The 23,049-nt window shown below is 38.4% G+C and overlaps 3 protein-coding genes across 3 annotated transcripts in view; 2 read left to right on the top strand and 1 right to left on the bottom strand.

The window, feature by feature from the left end:
• Positions 1-2,819, top strand: part of NEMP2 (nuclear envelope integral membrane protein 2) — a 37,777-nt gene extending 34,958 nt beyond the window's left edge. Inside the window, exon 9 of the mRNA XM_054699940.1 lies at positions 2,780-2,819. Within this exon, the coding sequence (XP_054555915.1) occupies positions 2,780-2,789 (10 nt within the window). The 3' untranslated portion in view covers positions 2,790-2,819. The remainder of the gene's footprint in view (positions 1-2,779) is intronic.
• MFSD6 (major facilitator superfamily domain containing 6) overlaps positions 1-23,049 on the bottom strand; it is a 58,626-nt gene that overhangs the window by 6,130 nt on the left and 29,447 nt on the right. Inside the window, exons 3-5 of the mRNA XM_037523716.2 lie at positions 14,030-14,127; positions 3,014-3,175; positions 41-139 (exon numbers count right to left, since the gene is read on the bottom strand). Of these exons, the coding sequence (XP_037379613.1) occupies positions 41-139; positions 3,014-3,175; positions 14,030-14,127 (359 nt within the window). The remainder of the gene's footprint in view (positions 1-40; positions 140-3,013; positions 3,176-14,029; positions 14,128-23,049) is intronic.
• HIBCH (3-hydroxyisobutyryl-CoA hydrolase) overlaps positions 3,085-23,049 on the top strand; it is a 181,766-nt gene continuing 161,801 nt past the window's right edge. Inside the window, exon 1 of the mRNA XM_054699943.1 lies at positions 3,085-3,134. Coding sequence (XP_054555918.1) covers positions 3,088-3,134 — 47 coding nt within the window. The 5' untranslated portion in view covers positions 3,085-3,087. The remainder of the gene's footprint in view (positions 3,135-23,049) is intronic.

The following is a 23,049-nucleotide window of genomic DNA, read 5'->3' as shown; positions in this document are numbered from 1 at the left end:
TCTACCTTTAGAATCATTAAAAGAGAATGGCTATGTTTACCTTCTTCTTCATCCGGCACTGCCAACCACTGGATCAGGGAGAAGAGCAGGAGGATCACCAGGCAAGCCATGCCAATACCCCGGAAGGTTGCAGCAGCCCCTGTGAGCAAGACAGAGCACTCAGTAAGGTGGTTCTAAATATTCCAGATAGTGCTCATCAAAAACTGTTAATGTTCTAAAGTTCAGGGCAAAGGTAGCAGAGCTTGGGATGAGAATAGCAAAAGGACTTTAGCTTCATGTAGTGAAAAATAATACCAGGCTGGCTAGACACCAGGAGACCCAGGTGGCAGTACTGGACCTATCATTGATTAAATTTTAAAACTGCTTTGATAAATGATAGCATTTATCTGAGTGCCTTTCATCATAAAATTCAGTGGTACTCTCTTCAGAAAGATGGTTTACCTAACGATTAAATAGCCCCCTTAATTGGAACAGCAGAGCTCAAATAACTCTATAAACTCAACCCTAGGCCAACCTTATATAGATAACTTGAGCAATCAAGGTCTCTGGAGCCTATAATCCCACTTCCATCCCAGCCCTGTTGTAGGGTAGGTAAAAGGTATCAGGCTTTTCTGCCCTCCCACCAGTAGGATAGATGAGGGAACCCTGTGGTCCTGAATGCATGCCTGATGGCGAGTACCTGAAGTGGGTACACCTGGGCTGAGAGACTGGACTTTTAAGGGTGGCATCACAGGGATGCCAGCAGAAGAAGCCAAAAGAGAACCTGGGAGAGCAGCAGAAGCCAAGAGAGAAGCAGAGAAGGCCGGAGAGCCCAGAGTGAAGACCTGCTGGGGGCTGGGAGGCCTGCTGGCCTACTGGCCCCCCAGCATCCCTGCCTGCCATGTACCTGGTAATCCCAATAAAAACCTTCAAAACCACTGAGGACTCTGACTCCTCCTTTACCCGGTCTGCATGGGATCAGAAAACCTGCACCGTGTCCATTCCTGACTCTACAATTGGCGTAGTTGGCAGGATGACCCATGCAGACGGGTATGGAGCCCTCCGAAGATCTGGAGGGACTAAGGAGTAACAGACTGTGTTTGGTGCGACAATGCTGGAGGCGTCATGGTGGCACAGGAGAGGGACAAGGTCTGGGAGCTGCAGGATGAGACCTCACATGAAGGAGACACCCGACAGGACCAGCCAACGACCCCTGAGGCAGCAAGAATCATTGGCGAAGAGAGGACCATGATTCAGAGCTTGCCAGTGCTGATGCAGGGAGAGGCCAACAGACTTAGACTGATGGACTTGGACTGACAATCCTGCCAGAAGGCGGAGGACCTTGGCAGGTTATGTTTTTTTTTTTTGAGAATCTGGGGGTGGCTAGTGGACCTTGATGGCCAAAAGCAGCCTATGTATGCCCAGCAGCTAGGTGGAGGAGAAAAGCCAACTGAGAAGGCAAAAGCTGGTGCTGATGCTAAGTTTGAGAAGCCCTGAGCAGCTATTAAGCAGCCTAAGTATGCTGAAGACCAGTGAGTCTCTTAAAATCACCTTTGGGTGATGCCCTGCTCATTCTTGAGTGAGGGTGAGGAGCTGAGGAACCCGTCCTTGGGGGACAGGTGGGGAATGTGGCTTGGGGTGGAGCCCAAGCCGAATGTAGAGGTTGGATCCCTGACCCTTGTGCTTGTGCAATGGGTTGGCCTGAGTGCAGGGGTCTGCAAGTTGCATTGGTGGCTATGAAAGCCGAGTGTTGGAGCGACTGCAGACAGAAACCCTGAGGGTTGGCAATTACCCCCAACAGTATAGAATTGCCAATCCCAGAGTGAGTGCATCCTGGGGGTGGATGCTGTGTGTGGCTTGTAGCCGAGACTACAGCCAGAAAAGGCCAGGAAGCCTGATGGCTCCTGGTGTGTTACAGTAGATGCTGTGAGTGATTCCCCTCCCTTGTATGAGCAGTGCCTTCGGCAGCAGATTTGGTGGCTCATCTGCTGGTACCAACAATTGTCTTTTGCCACTAGGTTGGGGCCCTGCCTGGACTTATTTGTGTTCTGTTGTATTTTATTATATTGTGATGTATTTGCTTTTGTGGGCCATGGCTGCATTGTTTATGTTTGCTAAGAAAATTGTATATATGTAGATTGTATGGCAGAAAACCCTGAGGGGTTGGACTGTAGGGTAGGTAAAAGGTATCAGGCTTTTCTGCCCTCCCACTAGTAGGATAGATGAGGGAACCCTGTGGTCCTGAATGCATGCCTGATGGCGGGTACCTGAAGTGAGTACACCTTGGCTGAGAGACTGGACTTTTAAGGGTGGCATCACAGGGATGCCAGCAGAAGAAGCCGAAAGAGAACCTGAGAGAGCAGCAGAAGCCGAGAGAAGCAGAGAAGGCTGGAGAGCCCAGAGTGAAGACCTGCTGGGGGCTGGGAGGCCAGCCTCCCAGCCCCCTAGTACCCCTGCCTGCCATGTACCTGGTAATCCCAATAAAAAACTTCAAAACCACTGAGGATTCTGACTCCTCCTTTACCCGGTCTGCATAGGATCAGAAAACCTGCACCTTGTCCACTCCTGACTCTACACCTGTATTTCCAACAAGGGAGATCAGACAGGGCAGACAGTTTGTATGATTATAAATATAGTGATAATACCAAAGTCGCATACGTCTAATAGATTTCTCTGGTTCAAAATCTACTGATGAAATAACAACGATGACTTTTCTTCCCTCTAGCAATATCATCGGCAGGTTTAGGTTAACTTCAAACCAGAAACACCTGTGCTTATTCATTTGCTTGGCTCCTTCCAGGTGTCTGTGAAGCATCTCATTCAGTCAAAGAAGTGTGTGGGGTTATGGAGCAGCTCTAATCATCTTAAGCGCATTGCACCACAATTATGATCATCAGGAAAGCCAGAAAGAGAACATGAGTACTGGAATTTAGTTTCTGGCAATCTTCAGTAGTAATGTCAGTATTTATTGAGTTGTTGCTGAAAATCCTAAATTAGCATCAAAGAAAGGAAAAAGAGAGAAAACAATTCTTACCGAAATAATTGACTAACACGCCTCCAATCATGGCTCCACAACCCCTGCCCAAGCCCAGGTGAAGGCCCTGCAGGATGCCCTGGGCGGACGTCCTCAGCTCTGGGGGAACAGCTGCACTGAGGTAAGAAATGCATGCCGCCCAGATAGCTGCATGTGTCACTCCTGGGGAGGAAGAATAAGAGGGATCATCTGGTCTATAAAACTTACTCATTTTTGAAATGTGAATTATTCATTTACATGACTATTTAAGTGACTTATTTAATGTGAATATATTATTTAAGGATATGTATGTATGTGTATATACATATGTAGGTATGTATATATATACACACATACATACCTAACAAAGGTATATATTTTATTTGTGATAAAATATACATAATATGAAATTTACCATTTTAACTAGAAATTTTAAGTACAGTTCAGCATCATTAAGAAATTCACAGTATTATGCGATCATCATCACCGTCCCTCTCCAGAATTGATCATCCCAAACTGAAATTGTATTCACCCAACAATAGCTGCCCAGCTCCTGGGAACCCCCATTCTGTTTCCTGTCTCTATGAATCTGACTACTCTGGTAGCTCACATAAGTAAAATCAGATAGGACTGTCCTTTTGTGTGTGGCTTATTTCACATATTATGTCTTCAAGGTCCATCCATATTGTAGCACGTGTCAACTTCTTTCTTTTTTAAGGCCAATATTCTCCATTATGTAGATAATACATTTTGTTGATCTGTAGCTGGACATTTGGGTTGTTTCTGTCTCAACTGTTGTGAATGATGCTGCTCTGTGCACTGCTGTGCCTGTATCTGACTCCCTACTATAATTCTTCTTGGTATGATCCCACTGTTAAGTGGAATTACTGGGTCATATTGCATGTTTAGCCTGTTTTCCATAGTAGCTGCACCATTTTATATTCCCACCAAAAATTCAGGCAGGTTCTAATATCCTCCTTGGCACTTGTTTTTTTTCCACTTTACTATTGATTTTTATAATAGCAATCCTAATGAGTATGAAGTAGTATCTCATTGTGGTTTTGATTTGTATTCTCTAATGGCTAGTGATGTTAAGAATCTTTTTATGTGTTTTTTTTAAGATTTATTTATTTATGCATACAAGAGCTGGGGTACAGGCCAGTGGTGTGGGGGGTGAGAGGATTCACCAGAGACAGAGTGGGGAACAGAATAGGAGGAGTAACTGAAATACATTGCTGAGGGGAGCAGCAGGCGAGTCAGGAGAGGTCTGCTGTGCCATGTGGTTAGCTCCCTGCCCGGGGACTGAACTTGTGCTGCAGTGGCTGCAGATAGCTTCATAGGTTGCGTCTTAACCTCTTGCGCCACCAGGGAGGCTCTTATGTGTTTATTGGTTTTGTGTGTGTGTGTGTGTGTGTGTGTGTGTGTATAAAGATTTCTTTATTTATGCATACAAGAACTGGGGTGTAGGCCAGAGGTACGGGGAGTGAGAGGATTCACCAGAGACAGGGTTGGGGAGCTGAACAGGTGGATCTACTGAAATACACTGCTGAGGGGAGCAGACCCAGGAGAGGTCTGCTGTGCCATATGTGGGTTGTCTCCCTGGCCAGGGATCGAATACAGGCTACCAGGGTGGGCCGTCGTGGTAATAGCACTGAGACTTTATCCCTAAGCCACCAGGGAGGCTCTGTGTGTGTGTGTGTGTGTGTGTGTGTGTGTGTGTATATATATATATATATTTTTTTTTTTAACAAAATATCTATTCAAGTCCATTGCCCATTTTTGAATTGGGTTGTCCTTTATTTGTTCTTGAATTGTACGGTTCTTTATATGTGCTGGGTATTAATTCCTTATTGGGCACCTATTTAGACATTAAAATTATGTCCAATTGCTTTATTATAATTAGCACTACAATTAACATTTTTGAAAAATACCTTTTTATGCATCTTATAAATACATTGGCTCTAATCCTACAAATGGAGTAATGATTCAAAGGATATAACAATTTTTATGCCTTTTAATATATAGCTTCAATTTGTTTTCCAAAAGAGTGTATAGACCATTTATAATACCTTATTATTACAAGTTTCTTATCTTCACCACTTGTTGGAAGGAAGGACAGGATAAAGATAACAGGTGAAAAAAAATGTGATCATTATTTTAATGTATAGCAAGTGTGCACTGTCTGAATTTAAGTCTTTATTTAAGGGCACTGCTTAAAGTATGATATATTTTAAAAAATTATAATGGTTTTAAATAGGTTTTATAATTGAAATGGATTAAGAAATCATCTGGTTCTGCCTAAATTAAGTCATGGGCTTGCTGCCTGGTAAATAATTTCATTTGGAGATAATATCATCATTAACTTTTAACCTGTTTTGGAAAATTAAACTAATATATTAATATTCATTTAAGATATAATATGACATTAGTCTTGTTTCTGGCCAAAATGGAATAAGAGGTACTGGATTTACCTTCCTTCCCAAAACAACTAAAAACTGGACAAAAATATGAAGTAATAGTTCCCAAGACACTGGACATCAGTGTAGGGACAGTGATTCCTGAGATGGGACGCAAACAGCTTAATGCCCGGTGAGAGTGGAGAAGGTGCAGCATATAGAAAGGGAAACAGTGAGTTGAGGAGATGGGGCTAACAGTCTGGGGCAGTTAAGGCAGAATACCAGACAGCAGACAGCTTCACAGTGAGAAAACTCCAGAGATCTACAGTGGGTTCCTTCCAAGTTTTCAGAGTAGTGATCAGCAAAAGAATGTGTAGAAAGTATCCACACCCAGGAAGGAACCTCCCAAAGCATTATGGGAAACAGTACTCAGATCCCATAAATGGCCAGGAACACAACCTGTTTCCACCAGCCAAACTGGAAAAACTCATGATTCTTGGGCTTGGTAGAGCACCCAAAGGGCCTCGTGTTAATTAGCCCCTATCTAAATAATGCTCTGGTCCTACTGAGTGATCTTTAAAAGATCACTCAAAAGGATCATACTATTTCCAACTAATTTAGTTGAAACAAAGCTCAAAAATACTTACAGTAATACAAAATACAAAAATATCCAGCACCAACAAAGTAAAATTCACAATGTCTAGCATACACTCAATTACCAGGGATGATCTTACCTAACTAAGTATCCCTATATTAGAATAAACACTATTTTTATGGGGTATGTTAAATTATATATCCTATAAGTATGAAACATCAAAATAATTGTTTTTAGGCATTTATATATTTTAATAATTATTTCAACTAGGTTATTTTTTAACTAGGCAGATGAACTAGATGATTAGAAGTAGAATGCACATGTAATTCATGTCTACAAAAGTCAAATACAATATTTGCTTTATCGGGTTAAACAATTTCAATACTTTAGAAAATGCCAGCTCTCATGGAATTAAATAATGCCTACATAGAGTCTTACTTATAAATGTTGACATAGTAGTATACAATGGATATATTTTTAAATATTTTCATGTATTAACAAATCTGCTAACTCCATTTCTTTTCAGATACACATATTTTCTCATTAATACTACTAAGGAAAAAAATCAAAAATACTCCAAGAAATCAAATGAATTTATTAAAAATTAATTAGATTCACTAGTAACATCCAACATGTTTTAGAGATCATTTCTTTTTTAAAAAAATTTATTTATTTATGAATATAAGAACTGGGCCAGAGGTATAGGGGGTTGAGAGGATTCACCAGAGACAGAGTGGGGAACAGAATAGGTAGATCTACTAAAATACACTGCTGAGTGGAGCAGCGGGTGAGACAGCAGAGGTCTGCTGCCATGTGGATTAGCTCCCTGGTTGGGGATTGAACTCATGCCACAGTGGCTGGCGATACCTTGACAGCACTGAGACTTTAACTCCTATGCCACTAGGGAAACCCTGAAAATCATTTCTAAAAGATGAATCACAGAAGACCTGAAACCACATGAAATGGTTATAAACTGACTTTAATGGTAATACCAAATCTACTGTCATGTCTATTATTAGCAATCAATTGCAGGATTTATAAGTAGATAATTATAACCATATAGTAATATTTTTGCTATAAATTTAGATCAAATATAATTCTAGCAGTTATTCTCTTAAGTGTGAAGATCTGGGCATACAAAAACTTCCAACAATAGGGTATTTTTTTCTTTCCTTTTTCAGAATTCTAAAGGTTTTCTATAACTTTGAGTCTTCTACAATAATTAATGCATTTTCCATCAGGCTGACTTAAATCAGGATGCTTTTAAACTGTTCTTAGGATCTGTTGGCTGACATTAAGTAGCAGTTATAAAAGATTCTCTATGGTTATATTTCCAGAGTTTCCTTATTGCTTTTCAGGACTGATTAGATAATTGAGAACTATCGTCTTTAAAACAACTCAGGGCATTAATTAATTGGAAGAAAAAATAGTAAAATATACAGTAAATTTTTTCTCTGTTACTAAAAGCAGAAGATGAGATGCTGTATATGCGCCAACATTTTTCAGGCAGATGTACAATTAAAAATGGTTCCTCTAAAATATTTTATTTCAAAATACCACATAAATGGAAGAATCAACTACTAATTTTGATAATCTAAAACTCTTGTCAGTTTTTTGGGTTTTTTTGTTTTTTACTATTTGGTAGATAAAATAGAATCTCAGCTATTTCTTTGGGTTCAACCAAGTGCTGACATTGGGAAAGGGATTGGAAAAATTATCTCTGAGTTCATTTTTTTCAAATGGAGAAAAATCAGACTTTGCCTTTTGATGTTGGTTTATATTTTCAACTTTTCTCTTTGAGGAAGTTGACTATCCATTCAAGTAAAAATTATAAGGGTTGTCCTTGGCTGGGAGGGGGTGAGGCAACATCATAGAGATTCTAATAAAGAAAGAAGACATTACATTTGGAGAGTATTTCATTATTTCTTTCATGAACCCAGGTCATTAAATTATTTATCAGGCTCATTTAGTGATTAAACTGAAGTCAGTCTTATACAATCACTCTAGACCATGAAGATGAGGGATCTAATACAATATGATCATAAAAAATTTTATTTCAATTGTTTACAATGAAGTTAGTCATATTTTCTTCTACCAGTTTTAAAATAGCACCCAAAAGGAAATAGTTCTGATTTTTTTTTCCTTTTGGTACATTGTATTTTCAAATTTCAAAACTATATACTTTATATTTAGTAATGCATACTAACTCATTCTGTAGCACAAAAGTCTGAGGCTCAGAGAAATTAAATACCCTACCCAAAGAGACAGAGCTTACAGGTAGGGGAGCTGAAATACCAGATGGTCTAATTCAAATCTAACCAGTTTATGGTTCCCAGATTGTTGTATATTTTGGTAAGTCACCCTAAATAATTCTTTTAAAGATGTATTTATTTATGCATTCAAGAACTGGGGTGTAAGCCAGAGGTGCGGGAGGTGAGAGGATTCACCAGAGAAAGTAGGCAGTAGAACAGATGGATCACTGAAATACACTACCGAGGGGAGCAGAGGGCAAGGCAGAAGAGGTCTGCTGCGCCATGTGGGATGCTGACTGGCCGGGGATCAAACTTGTGTTGCAGTGGCTTCTCGTAGCTTGACAGCCCTGTCTTTAACCCCTATACCACCAGGGAGGCCCTTAATAATTTATATGAGTTGGGAGCATAAGTAAGTACATGATTAAAATACACTGGTGTTTTCACAGATGTGCAATGGATGACAGGATGTTCCCAAAGAAACAATATATCCTTTAAATTTAGTTTTTAAATCTCCTTCACATATTTATACATCCTTGAGCCAGAACTATGTTATTTAAGAGCTTTAAAAATTAGAAAATATTTACTATATTTATAGAGGTCTGTAAATCATATATTTATAGTCTTTTCATATATTTATAGTCTTTTCCTACATACATGATCATATATTTATAGTCTTTTCCTACATACATGATGCTTTGGAGAATTCAAAAAATTAAGGCACGGTCTTTGCATTTAAGAGCTAAAAATCAGAAGCAAAAACTAGTGTTTGTAAAATAATTGGGTATTAATGAAGTACCAAACTCTATAACACAGCTGATAAGTTTGAGAATAATTCAGAAGAGGAAGAGCTAAATATGGGATGAATTGCCAGAAAAGAATCCTTGGAGCAGAAGACATTTAAAATGAATTCTAAGTAGACAAAGTAATTTCTATTTTGAAGGAAAAGTTCTGTAAGATTTACTGTAAAGCATGTGAGTGGCAAAGAAAAAAGCTATTACAACTTATATAGCTCTTCTGATTAAAAGTTATTTTTAACAATAACACCGTTGACTTTCATATGCCAATTTATCGATTGAAATGCCAAACTTAGAGAAACTGTCCATCTTACATGTTCATGTGGTAAGCGACTTCTGTTTCAAACTGTAATATCTCTAGAATTGCCACTATCAAATAAGAGCTGTAGAGCCATCCTTTCATAATTTTTTCATGCTCTTCTAGTTTATTACAAGGAGGAAAGCATGGCTCTTCCTTGGCTGAATAAGCACGATAAATAGGGGAGCAAACCTTATTAGTGTTAACTCAAGTTCTCCCACAGGTGACATTAAAAAGCCGTCTTTCATACCTTGGCCCCACTGACTCCTGCAGAGAAGGATCTGATATAGAACTCATTTCAGTCTTCAGTGCTTGAGCCATTAAACCAAGTACCTCAAAAGGACATCTTTAGTTACAGCAGCCCTAGAATGGCCTGACTCTCCTTTAATACATTATAGTAGCAAGAATAATTTTGATCACATTCACCTCAAAGTCTTGCAAGGATTCACAGCCAATATCCACATAGCATGAAGCATTAACAAATGTGGGTTTGGTTTTTGTCAAATGTTTCTATTCCTGACCACAATTCTGAACGTTTAAATTCTTATACAAAAGTAGAAGGAAAAAAATTCCTATGGGTTTTTACCATGAGATCTTGAAAAATAAAAATGATCCCAGCCCCTCCATCTTACCTAGCAATGCTTTCAAGCACTTAGACCCACTGTCTCTTTTTAAAATAAGTCTCAGTTTCCTTAAGGGCAAGATATATGTCTTGCTTCTTTATATGGTGCCACAGTTGCCTGCTGACAACATGCTTGCTGCCAAGTGGTAGCTAACCTGCCAAAAGGATAAACCTGCAGGAGATGCGAGAACTGTGAGAAAGATCATGGAAAAGAAACATCCTCACAATTCCCAATAGCATCCAATACCTTTACCTTAATCCCCAGAGATCCCTGCCATAGCCTCCTTCCTAGGAACCTAGAGAGCAAGAAATGTAATTCATCCTATCCCATCTGTTAATTATTGCCCACATGTCCTGAGGAGAGGAATGCTGAGATGATCAAGCACCCCAGGGAGTGAAGGAAAACAGGCAACCCTCTTCTATTTGTTACAAGCAACCCAAAAGAGGAAGAGAAGCAGAGCTGAAGATGTGAACCAAAGCACATCCCTCATCTCCTCCCCTTAATTGCCCACCAGGGGGTACTAGTTCTTAAGTGTTTGGAAGATGAGATAAGGGGTGATAGGTTGAAGACACAGACCTCACCTCGGTTTTTATTTTATTTTATTTTTTATTTTTTTATAATAAAATTTATTTTTATATTCCCCATACAATTGCAACCCCCTTATTTTGACCCCAATCCCTCCCCTCCCACCTCCTACCCCCCATAGAGTGTCTCTGGTTTATAGTTTTTTGTTGATTTTGATTTTCACTTTCTTATAGTTATTCATTTTCCTGGTCCCTTATTTAAGTTTTCTAGATTCCTGCTATGAGTGAGACCATCCGGTATTTTTCTTTTTCTTTCTGGCTTATTTCGCTGAGCATGATCCCTTCCAGCGCCATCCATGTTGCTGCAAATTGCATGTGTTTATCTTTTTTGAATGCTGAGTAATATTCCATGGTATATATGTACCACATCTTCTTGATCCAGTCATCTATTTTGGGGCATTTGGGTTGTTTTCAAAGCTTAGCTAGTGTAAACAGTGCTGCTATAAACATAGGGGTGCAGGTGCTCTTTGGAATTGATGTTTCTGTGTCCTTTGGGTAAATACCTAGGAGTGGAATTGCTGGATCATATGGAAGCTCTATGTTTAGTAGGTCCAGAAATCTCCACACAGCTCTCCATAAAGAAGACCCTCTTGTGTTTGGAATCAAAATGAAATCATGGACTTTTCAGGGTCAAGCTTATCATTGATGGGAGCCAATACCCCATTCCTCAACCTCCCACTCCTAAAACTAGTGCTTCGTAATCATCAGGTCATAATTCCTGTCAAGGAATTAAGGGGTGTTTATCATGACAGTGTGCTTGTCCTGTAATTCAGTCACTCAGTGTTTTGTCATCCTCGTATCTTGTCTTTATTACACCCTCAGTAGAGTCACTTTAAGCACAGGTACTTGAGAGTCATTTGGACAAGCCTTGTGAAGGAGGAAGAATACAGACTGCCAAAACAAACCCTTTTCAGTTAAAAAGAATTCCTGTGATGCAGGATTTATTCTGCATGGATTGTCACCTATTTTCTGTAAGTGGACATGGGTCAGACAAGGCAAGGGATTTTGGTTTTGGCATACTGCCAAAATACTCAGCATACACTTCTGTCAGGGACTGAAACTTTCTCCTCCAGATTGAGACACAAAGAGCTTTGTGAGGCTGGTCACAGGGCCTTCTATTAGACTAGGAGACTGTGTATTTATAGATTCCCTTTTTTCTTGCATCAGTTCAGTAACCAGGTTTCCACTGACACGAGGGGAAATGAAATGAAACACAAAGCTATAAATCATAGCCTGCCACAAAAAGCAGGATTCCTCTTCAGATTCAGAACTTGGCCAGCTTCCTAAATTCTGGGATAATTGCCATGAGGTGCACACAAATCTTATAAAAATATGGCCCATTCAGCAGCTGGGAAATCAAATCCATCCAGATGAGCCAGGGCATTAACGCTAAGTCTCCTGCAAGCGCCATTCTGCTTCCCACTTCTGTGCTTTGACTCACAGCTCTGCATGACACCAAAGGCCTGCTCTCTTCAGGCCACCTGGTAGATTCCTATCCACCCTTCAAAATCCAGCTAACACTGATTTCCTTGGGGAATCTCTCAATAATATCTTCAATATCCTAATCCCTGCTTCACAAAGCTCATCACTCCACAGAGCATATTTTCTGTTACCTGGAACATTTTTCTGATTCCATCTAACACGCTGTGTAGTAATTATGTGTTTACACATCTGGTTTCCTGAGCAGATGGTAAGACCTTGGGGCTCATGTTAATACATTGTTTTTTATACATTCCCAGCCCAGCATACTGCCTGATTCAAAGTAGTTATTTAATACATCTTTGGTAAATAAACGGAAAAAAAAGTTTTTTGATGCACAACAGCATTTGTTTTTGCCATCATAAAATTACTCTATTGTTTCTTTAAACATTTTACTAAAGAGTTTTTCTCTTTTGCTCTCTTAAGTCACTGTCCTTTTCAGTCTAATTTGTATTACGAGGGAATAAGTATATGCTTATATTATTACAATATACTTTCTTTTCTTCAGGCATACCGGGTTTCTTTTGTCTTTTAATTTTTTTAGAGACTGCAGTGGTCACACATCAATAAATAAAGCAATAAGTTAAGTAAGGATCCTGCCTCATAGAACAAAATAGGAATAAGGATGGAGAATCCAGTCAATTCTGCTGCATAAACCTGTGATTGCATGATTCTTTCCTACAGTTCATATTTAAGCTTTGCTATTCTTAAGCAATACAATATTGAGATGTGTGCCTACTTCCAAACTCTTCCAGAGTGCTACTTATTATAAACAACCATTTATTTTTTAATACCGTTTCCATTTTCTATGATTTATAAAGATAGTCTCCTTTTACCAATTACATCTTTGCACCAAATCTTTAAAGGGTAGATATTGTAACAGGGTGGTCCCAATATGTTTAATTTTTATAATTATAATGTGAATACAAATTATATCTCCTTTCAACTAGGATAAGTTTTCTTTTCATTGCTATGATAGAATTTGATGAACTTGCATGTGGTACATTTTGTCTAGAGGTATAATTGTGAATCTTTCATCTTAGATATCATAACAGGAAATTAATTGCATAGATTATGCTGCATTTGTATCCTAAAGGGTAGGGAAATATAGCAATCCATGAAGCTAATGAAAGTGAGTGCAACCACAGATTATTTAATACAATTAATGATTTAGGAGTCTAGACTGTCCCATGAGATCAACTCTAGTAATCTTGTCCTGAACCTTTACTGTAATCATAATCCCAACCATGGGTTAACTAAGCTGCTAACAGAGATTTTCAGGATATAGTCTGGATTTATATGAGCTAATATGGCAATGAACTTTGAATAAAAATCCATGTTTTCATCACTTAAGCTACACGGCAAAAGCCTCCTAGAAATTTGTTCCAAGTTACATGTTGAAGAAAACAGTTCATTAAAGCCAACAGTGGGTATCTGGGCAAAGACTTAAAGGGTCTATAGTTAGACAATAGTCTAACTACAAAAGGTCTATAATTATACAATAGTCTAACTACAAAGTTTTCATTATAAAGCACTAGATATGCTAAAAATATCTGAAGCCATAAAATTATTACAAACTTCAGTAAGTATAGTTAACCTATAAAAGCACCAAAATGTAAGCTGTAAACTCAAATTTTAAATAGCTTTGTAAACCAATGGTAAGTCAATAAAGGTTTATTTTAAACAAAGGATACATACACCCTTTTATGTTTTAAAACCACCTTTGGCTGTATGCCTAACAATTGTACATAGGAGTGTATTCTAGATTTCCTCTTTCTTTGTTTAATCACAGGGGTGTGGGTCAAATCCAATGTTGTTTGGCTCAACAAACACAGAACAGTAAATGAAGAACCAGTCCCTCTGATGTCACCTCTTCCTTAACAACCACCTGAAAATCATTTAAAACAGCAGTTCCACCCTTCCTTTGGAGAGTCATATGCCAAAGGCCATTGAATTTTTACATAGCCATAGCTCAGTTAGCTAAAGAAATAATTCTAATTCCAGCTGTTAACTTACCTTGAAGAACTTCCATGGGGAGAACAGTCCAGGCATTTTCCAGGTAGGAAATATAAATATAACGAGCAGTATTGCAGGCCAGGCCAATGTACAGAACTCTAAAAAAAACACAAAGGAAAACAAACTGAGCCCCCATTATGAGCTACAAAACATGCAAATATTACCTACATATTTTCTTTCCTGCCCAAACCATCCATCATCTACAATACAGTGTACCAAACTTAGGAGGGTTCAGCTAAAGGACAATTAAATTTAACCATGAACTCTTAGGAATAAGAAGGGTAACTTCTAACATATCTGTTCTCAGCCTTTCACAACACTTATTAATATAAAAGCGAACATCACCCGTTCTGAAATTTAATTAGTAGCAGAGACGATGCTTTTTTTAAGATAGTCTGGGCACACTGCCATCTGTAATGCCACTGTTGGCTTCCTTCCAGGGGGCTGTGGGGTAAATGTGCTTGGGATTGTGGCCACTCACTATGATGGAGGAAGGAAGGATAAAAATGAGAACATGTGATTATGAATGCATCTTGCCTACAGATCCCAAGACACCAAGCAGTTTTACAAGGAGACTCTCAGGGTCGGTGTATCCACTCTAAAGTGGTGCATCCAAGCATAAGGTTACAGTCTCTCACTCTGAACTGGACAGGCTGGTTTGGAAATGAATAGCAGCTGCTTTTCTGTAAAAGCACAACCTGATTGTAGAGATTTCTCTTTCTCATTTGTTTTCCATTTTCTGTTAATTTTCCTGACCTGAACACTTTTCTTATTCTCTAAATTCAAGTGGATAAAAACTGGAAGGTAAAAGAAATAAACTAATATGATATTCTGGTATTTTCCTAATCTTGCTCTACTCTATTTTTATACTAAATTCATTCCTATAAACTTTACTCTGTTTTCCAACATTGGATTAAAAAAAAGGAAATGCTCTGAGCCATACACCTATCATTAACTGCTAAAAAGGAACAGAAGGATTGGTGGAAGACAGAATAGATGGCCAAGTGTGGGGAGGAATTAGGAAAGGAATAGAAGAAGGGATTTAGAAGCTCTTCAGTAAAGTAAATAACATTATCTTACTTTGTGGACATTATGTTACTTATACTTGTATGGTTTGAGAGGGAAAGCATGTCTTAATCCTGTTTGATAAAAAAAATTTGTTGAGCACATTTGCTGCAGATCTATCAGCCAAGGCCCCTCTGCTAGGAAATAAACAAAAAAAAGCCCACAGGAAGTTAAAATGCAAAATATACTACACAAACACACAAGTTAAATAAACCTATCTCTCCTTTTTCAGTACTAAAGCAGCTCTGTTGAAGACTTCTGGGGTCAACACACATTTTCTCCAGAGGACCATACAGTAAATAATTCCGGCCTTGAAGATTTCTTACAACTACTTGACTCTGCTGCATTCGGTGAAGGCAACCATAGACAACATGTAAATGAATATACATGGATGGCTGTGTTGCAGTAATATTTGATTTATAAGTTTTACATGTCACAAAATCTTATTCTCATGATTTTTTTCAACCACTTTGCAGTGCAAAAGCCACTCTCAGCTCATAGGTTGTACAAAAGCCTGCAGCAGAACAAATTTGGCTCCTGCCTATAGTTTTGCCAATCCCTGGCCTAGCTCATTAGCTTTTATTAACTTGGGCTGTACATTAGACTTATGGTAACTATTCAAAACTATAGATATCTAGGCCTATGCCACTATCAATAAAGATCCCTAGGGTTGGAACCCAGGCACCTAGCTTCTGAAGTTCCCTGTTTATTCAAATATTGACCAAGGACAGACCCCACTATTCTAGCTGATTCCAAGAAACTCCCCTTAGTACATCCTATAATCCCTTCATTAAAACAAATATTGGTAATATATCTTGCTTGTTCACATTGCCCATCCTGAAACTTTCTTTTGAACCCACCTGAATCCTGGTTACAATGACAACATTTCAACCCAGGCCAAAATCCAAAGGTCCTAGTCTAAAGTAACTTAAATCAATGAAGACAGTTTAAGAGGTAGATGGTGCTATGTCTTCAGACCTGTACTCATGTGGATTTCAGTCATGGGAGCCTTAAGTTTGGGGTCCCTTGGGTCTCAGACTGCTATCTGTTGATATAAGCCAAGTGGCTATCTGCTTCATTTAAACTCTAGTTCTTTCCCACATTCTAATTTCACAATTGATAGTGCTTTAGGCCGAAACAGGTACCTTAGAATAAAAGCAAAATAAGAAGTATCCAGAGAAAGATACTTCATTTCTCTGAGCCTCAGTTTCCTCATAAATCAAGTAGGGACCTCTGTTCTGCAGGCTTGTGATAATTACAGCACAGAGAATCATGCAACATTAGCACTCACTACATGGTAGCGATGTTTTATTATTTTTAAAGAAGAGTATCCAAGTGCCCTTTAGTTTTCTAACACTTTTATCCCAGAATTCCAAAAGAGAGGGGAGCACAACCATTGCTTCCTCCCCAACTATTCTGGGAAAACCAGTGGTTTCAAGAAATCAGCAAGGGTATGAGTAGGAAGGAAAGCAGCATTTTGATCTATGAAAAAGCAGAGTAAACATATTTATTGACTAGTTGCTAAGAAGTATTTCAGCAATTTAAGAATCTCTTTAATATCTAAAAGGGATATTTATTTTTATATTTTTTAATATTTTGGGAGTTCTTTTTTTTAAAGATTTATTTATTTTTATACAAGAGCTGGGGTACAGGCCAGAGGCGCAGGAGGGTGAGAGGATTCACCAGAGACAGAGCGGGGAGAAGAACAGGCAGATCCACTGAGATACACTGCTGAGGGGAGCAGTGGGTGCCACAGGAGAGGTCCACCACACCATGTGGGAATCTCCCCAACTGGCAGGGAATAGAACCCATGCTGCAGAGGCTTCGGACAGCCTCACAGCACTGCACTCAACCAGCTGCACCACTGGGGAGGCCCTGAAAGGGATATTTAAACTGCACATTATTCACTTATGGGCTAAATAATGACCCTCTCTTCCTGCCTCCCCCAAATTTCATATATAGAAGACCTAAGTCCTAATTCCCTCAGAGTATACCTGTATTAAGAGAAAGAGACCTTAAAAAAGTAATTATAGCAAATGATAGTATATGGGTGGCCCCTAATCCCATACGACTGGTGTCCTGATAACAAGAAGAAATTATAAATGACACAGACAGACTCAGAGGGAAGACCAGCTTAAGGCAGTAGAAGAAAACAGGCCAAGGAGAGGGATCCTCAAAAACAGCAACCCGCAATACCTTAATCTTGGACTTCTAGCTTCCAGAATTGTGAGGAATTCACATTCTTTCTTTTTTTATGCCATCTAGTCTGTGGTGCTTTGTAATGGGAGAGATAGCTAATGAATACATTCACACTCATGAAATTAAATATTTGCTAATAAATGAAATATAAAATATGTTTTACTAGATCATCTTCTGGACAAATTCTTTATGTTTATTATAAAGCACATGTTTCTTACAATTTTCCTGGGTACTAGAGTGTAGAAATACAGAATAGTCTGAAATTGCCTCTCAGCAAGATACAAAGATACCTACTGAACACCTGTAATGAGAGGTATCATCGCTTTCCTATTTCATAATGAGACGTTAGTAAGTATAAAAGTTGCAAGATAAACTGGCAATTTTAGAACCCATGATTGATGTAAATGAATTATAAAGTGTATTATAAAGAAGAACACAGTTGGTAAGGGGCAACTAATACTAATATGACAGAAAACATGATATTATGGAGTTTGAGCAAATTATAACAATAGCAGAAAAGTGCTTGTGAAAGTCTAATTATGTAATTACAATTCCCCATATGGGCAGTTATCTTATAATAAAGCTCATACTTTCCCCCCAGACAGACTATATTTAAGATAGAGATACAATTAATTGTGAGTCACTGTGCAGTTCCTAACAGGTCAGGTTAGTTATGATTCTCTACTTACAATGTGGCTAAATGTACCACCAAAGCCCTGCAATCTGTATTATAGACCCACACATCAAAATGCATATGTTCTTGGGCCTCCCCAATGGCACAGGCAGTTCAGCGCAGTGCTGTGAAGCCGTCCACAGCCTCTGCAGTGCCGGTTCCATCCCTGCGGGCCGCGGAGCACCCACATGGTGCGGCAGACTTCTCCTGCCTTGCCCGCTGCTCCCCTCAGCAGTATATTTCATCAGTCTGCCTGTTCTGTTCCCCGCTCTGCCTCTGGTGAATCCTCTCACCCTCCTGCACATCTGGCCTGTATCCTGGTTCTTGTATAAATTAAATCTTTAAAAAATGCATATGTTCTAATGTATAGAAGAGATTATAAATGACACAGACAGACTCAGAGTAACCTAGTCTATAGGTTACTCAAGGGTGAGTGTTTCTCAAGGCAAAGGAATGGAGAACAGACTAGCAACAAACCGAGATTCAGAAAGCAACATTCCCAACAGGTTACAGAACACGTGGACAATTTCTTGTAGTTTTTAGATTTTACCATTTCCTATGAGAAGAATTGGCCATTATTACCAGATACTTAAGGGTACAGTCTATAGTTTGCCTCATATATGAATCAGCTTAGATTTTCTGTAAACAGTATTTAGTCTCATAATTAGGTTGGGTACCAGTATTCCCAAATCATTTTAAAGTTTATATCACTTGTCAGTTTAAACAAAAGCCTTCAGATATTATTACAGTTATTACAGATTATTACCTACATCAGGTAGACATCAGCTGCTAACTACAGTCAAGATTCTGGTGCTTAAAATAAGCACTTAATATAAGCAGTGCCCTCCTCGCCAAGAATGAAGCTTATTTCTATCATATTCATTGACTGCCACTGATGACCTTAGCGAGGTGATACTCCCCACAGTCAGTTTAGGAAGGTAGGAAAATATCTCATGATTACAGGAAAATACCATGCTTACTAAACAATTTAGAAAGTGATTACAATCTAAGGTTTAGGGCTTGAAAGAGTCCAATTTTAGTCTGTAAAATTCTCGTTTTCTCATATCATCCCCTGCTTCTACAAGGCTCCAATGATGTACTCTTTCTGTGGATGCAACTGCAGGATTTCTCTGCACCTCTAGTGGCATAAGATTTTACCATAACTATGGGCAATCTCATCTTTTCTCCCCATCTTGTCCTCTTCGTGGCATTTCCTGCCTTCCTGTGCCCCACTCCAAGGGTTGGCTGGTTTGAAAGCATCATAGCTGGCATTCTTTGGAATTCCCAATCCAAGGAAGCAGCCAGAACTACCATCATGGTAGACTCTTCTAATGCAGCATGGTAGCAAAAGCAGCCATACACCAGGGAGGAGACATGACCGCAGACAGTGACTTGGGCTGCCTGAGCAGTCACACCTCATGCTCAGACCAAGTGCCTACCTGGAAGTGGCAGAGCTGATGACATACCTTTCTCTTTTTCTAAGTCATGATTTTGGGCACTGCTACACTGTGACTGTTGAGTCCTACCCTTGAAATGCATCGTCTTTCCAAGAAACTTCCCCAAATGTGGGTAAATTGAACTTATTTTGTTACTCTATTAGTACAGTTTCCATTAGAGTACTTGTCACCCTCTGTAACTATTACATAGAGAAGACTATTAGTTCCGGCAACAACTATGTCTTTTTCATCTTTGTACTCAAAGGAAATCTGCCTTGCTCAAAGTCTAAATGAATCTACACTAATGTAATTAAATATAATCATATGTAAAATAGCAGGAGAGCAAAAAAGAAGCACTATTCTCATTTAAAAAAAAATTTCTCAATGGGCCACTATCATTTTGGATGGGATCCACCCATTTACTGTTGAATGATTAATAAGATCCCTGACCGTTTAGTGCTAAATACCAGTCTTTGTAACAAAAATTTTCCACACATAATTCTAAACACTTCCTGTTGAGTACCACTAGATGAGTTGCTCTTTTTTTTTTCTAGTATTGTTAGAACAACAATTCTCCCTTGACCTATAGATTCAATCCAATCCCATACATAAGCCCAGATTTTTGCATAAACTGACAAACTGATGTTAAATTCACATGAAGCATAAAGGACCTACAATAGACTAACCATCTTTGAAGAAACAAAATAAAGCTGAAACACAAACATTCCTGACCTCTAGACTCATTTAAAAAGGTGGTATTGGTGTAAAGATAACCATAGAACAAGGAAACAGAATGGAGAATTCAGACCTAAGCCCCCACATATTTAGACCATTGGTTGTCAATAGTTGTGCTACAACAATTCCGTGGAGAGAGGATAGTCCTTTAACAAATGGTGATGGAACAACTGGTTAGCCACATGTTAAATTGAAAACCATGTTCCAGATTTATGCCTATAAAAATTAATTAAAATTGACCATAGACCTAAATGTCAAACTTAAGATTATATAGAAACATATCAAAAAATATCCTGGCTTATAGTATCAGAAGATTAAGCAAAAATGAGAGTTTCTCTTTAAATCCTAGTGCTTGATTCTATCTAAATATATAAAGGCAGAAAATGTTCTAGCAAATACAGAGTTTATATACACTTCAGGTGTTGGTCTTTAGGATAGGTCTTAAGTTTGCTGCAATGGTATTGCCATTACTAGATGAGTCTCTTAAAACAATGTCTTGCTGGTCATTGTGTCATTTTATAAGGTGTATATTTTTTGTAGATTCTGAATTTGTATACTACATCAGGGGATAATATAACATTTTTATATGTTTAATAAGAATATAACAATAAAGATTTAGCAGGTTAAAAAAAGTTGTCAAATTAGGTGTGGGAAACACAATTATAAAAAAATTGGGGTTAAAATAATAAAAACTAAAGGAATTTTGCCCTCAGATTATTTTGTATGTATTTTTAAGTTTATGTTAAAACTAAATTAATGGAAATCAGAGAGCATAGGTGTGGCTTAACCTCAGTCAGCAGAATCATTTCCAAGTAAAGCTTTGGCCCTACATCAAAAGATTAGCAAATGTTTTTATATTTTATGTTTTATAGTAATAAAGCTACATTTTCTATGTTATATGTCAGAAGAGTTCATATCCATGTAGGCATTTACATGTGAACAGAATGTCTCTGGAAGATGCTAGAATCTTGTGTCACTGATGGTCTCTAGAGGGATTGTTGGCAGGGGTGAGAGAGACACTTTACTGGGTACCTTTTAGTTCTCTCTGAATTTTCCCCATGTGTGTATCTACTTCCTCATAGAATGAACACAGATCACATAGCTTGAGTAGGCACAATAAATGCTGGATGATGCATAAGGCTGACCAATGCTTCTCCAACCTAAGGGAACATTATCAGAGTTTCTGTTGCACCTTAAAAATAATACAACTTCCTCGCTAAGTTAATTTTCAGTATTATTCCTATCTTTTGAATCTGTTGTGAGACTGAGCATGAGTAAATCATATAGTGGCATAAAGTGTTAAGTGTTATGCACACGAAATGATCAACATTGCCATTATCATATTCTTTCCAGACAAAGACAATGGTGTTCTGTAGAAATAGACTAAGAAGGTACTCATTTGCTTCAAGAACCACCTGGATCATAGAAGGTACATGAAATACAATAGGAACTTTTGAATCAAAACTTCCAATAGAATCAAGATTCTATTATACAACATACTTCCTTGTTGCCTATCTGGCACAACCCACTGTCCTCCCATCACATGACTGTCACATGGACCCACTGGGTCACTGTTTCCACCATCCCTGTGACCTGATATTCTTTTCCTTCAGATATCAATTCTTTATATATGTTCACAGCATCATGTGCCTCTCTTTATAATCCTTATGTCAGCTGTATCCACACACTGACAGCCTGACTGTGTGCTCCCTGCACAGTGAGGTCTCCTTCATATTATGTTGTCTCAATTTTATCTCCAGTGCTTGATATATAGGAGGCATACAATACATATTTATGGACTAGAGCCAAAACAAGAATACTTCAAATAGAACATCATACAACAAATAATTATTTAACAAACTCTGTTCTAAGTGCCAGGAATACATATTTGGTGAATAAGACCATTATAAAGTATGTATATATTAAACCTGTAACCATACACATGTAATTATATATGTGTGTAGCAAGAGATACATGCACACATATATACCTGGCTATTGTATAAGAATAGGTGATGTGTGTGTCAAAGAATGCACTGCCTTTTAAAAGAGGCCTAGAAACTAGGATGATATAAAAAAAAGGGATGTTCATATTTGGCAACATTTTTGATTAATGTTAATGACTGTGGTTAAAAATAAATATCAAGTCATGTATGTAGATAAACACTAGTTCAAAGATTAGCTGACGACAGTTTGCTTATTTGGGTCATCCTGAAGCACCATAAATGAATTTACGACACATGTGCATGAGCAGATAATAGGGTTCTGGGGTACCCACAGGCCTATCTCACCAGAAAAGTAAGAGTTGGCTCATAAGCCATGAAGCTCAAAGAGCCAGTGAGACTCCTATAACCACTGCCCAGCCAAGGGGACCACCAACTGAGAACTGGGAAGCCACCGAGCTTCTATCTATCCTTATAAAACAGAACATAAGAGTCACATTGTATGCCAGAGTGAAAGATGGGGAAAGAAAAGTCACTTAGCCATGTATGTTTTGGGCAGTTACCAATACTTCAATTTTTTTTTTTCTGCTAGGAAAAGAAAAGGTAAAAATGAAGTCTGCATCTTTGGTGGCCTTAAGTCATTTATTTTGCTGCCTTCAGATCTTTCCTCTCCAATGACTTTAAGAGTATAATTATGGTAACCATCAGCCTGATCACTGTGCTGGTTCCTGACTATATTTACAGCTCTCCTTTGTTCTTTTAGTTTATCTTCTACTTTTCTTTTTAGGTTGTGTGTATCATCAGCTTAAGACATAACTTCTTAAAATAGAAACTTGATTAATGGAGCCCAATTACTTGGAAGACATAAGATGCCATTTTGTTGTTATTGTTTCTACCTAGGTAAATGTCAAATGCTAAAGCACGCACCATGGTTTTGATTAGAAGTCTTCCATGATATGTCCTGAGGTAT

The sequence above is a fragment of the Talpa occidentalis genome, unplaced genomic scaffold (assembly GCF_014898055.3).
Source record: "Talpa occidentalis isolate TD23 unplaced genomic scaffold, MPIMG_talOcc4v2.1 talOcc4.3, whole genome shotgun sequence".
In the NCBI taxonomy this organism is placed as follows: domain Eukaryota; kingdom Metazoa; phylum Chordata; class Mammalia; order Eulipotyphla; family Talpidae; genus Talpa; species Talpa occidentalis.
Note: the sequence above shows the minus strand (reverse complement) of the source record. Positions and strands in the feature narration are given on the sequence as shown.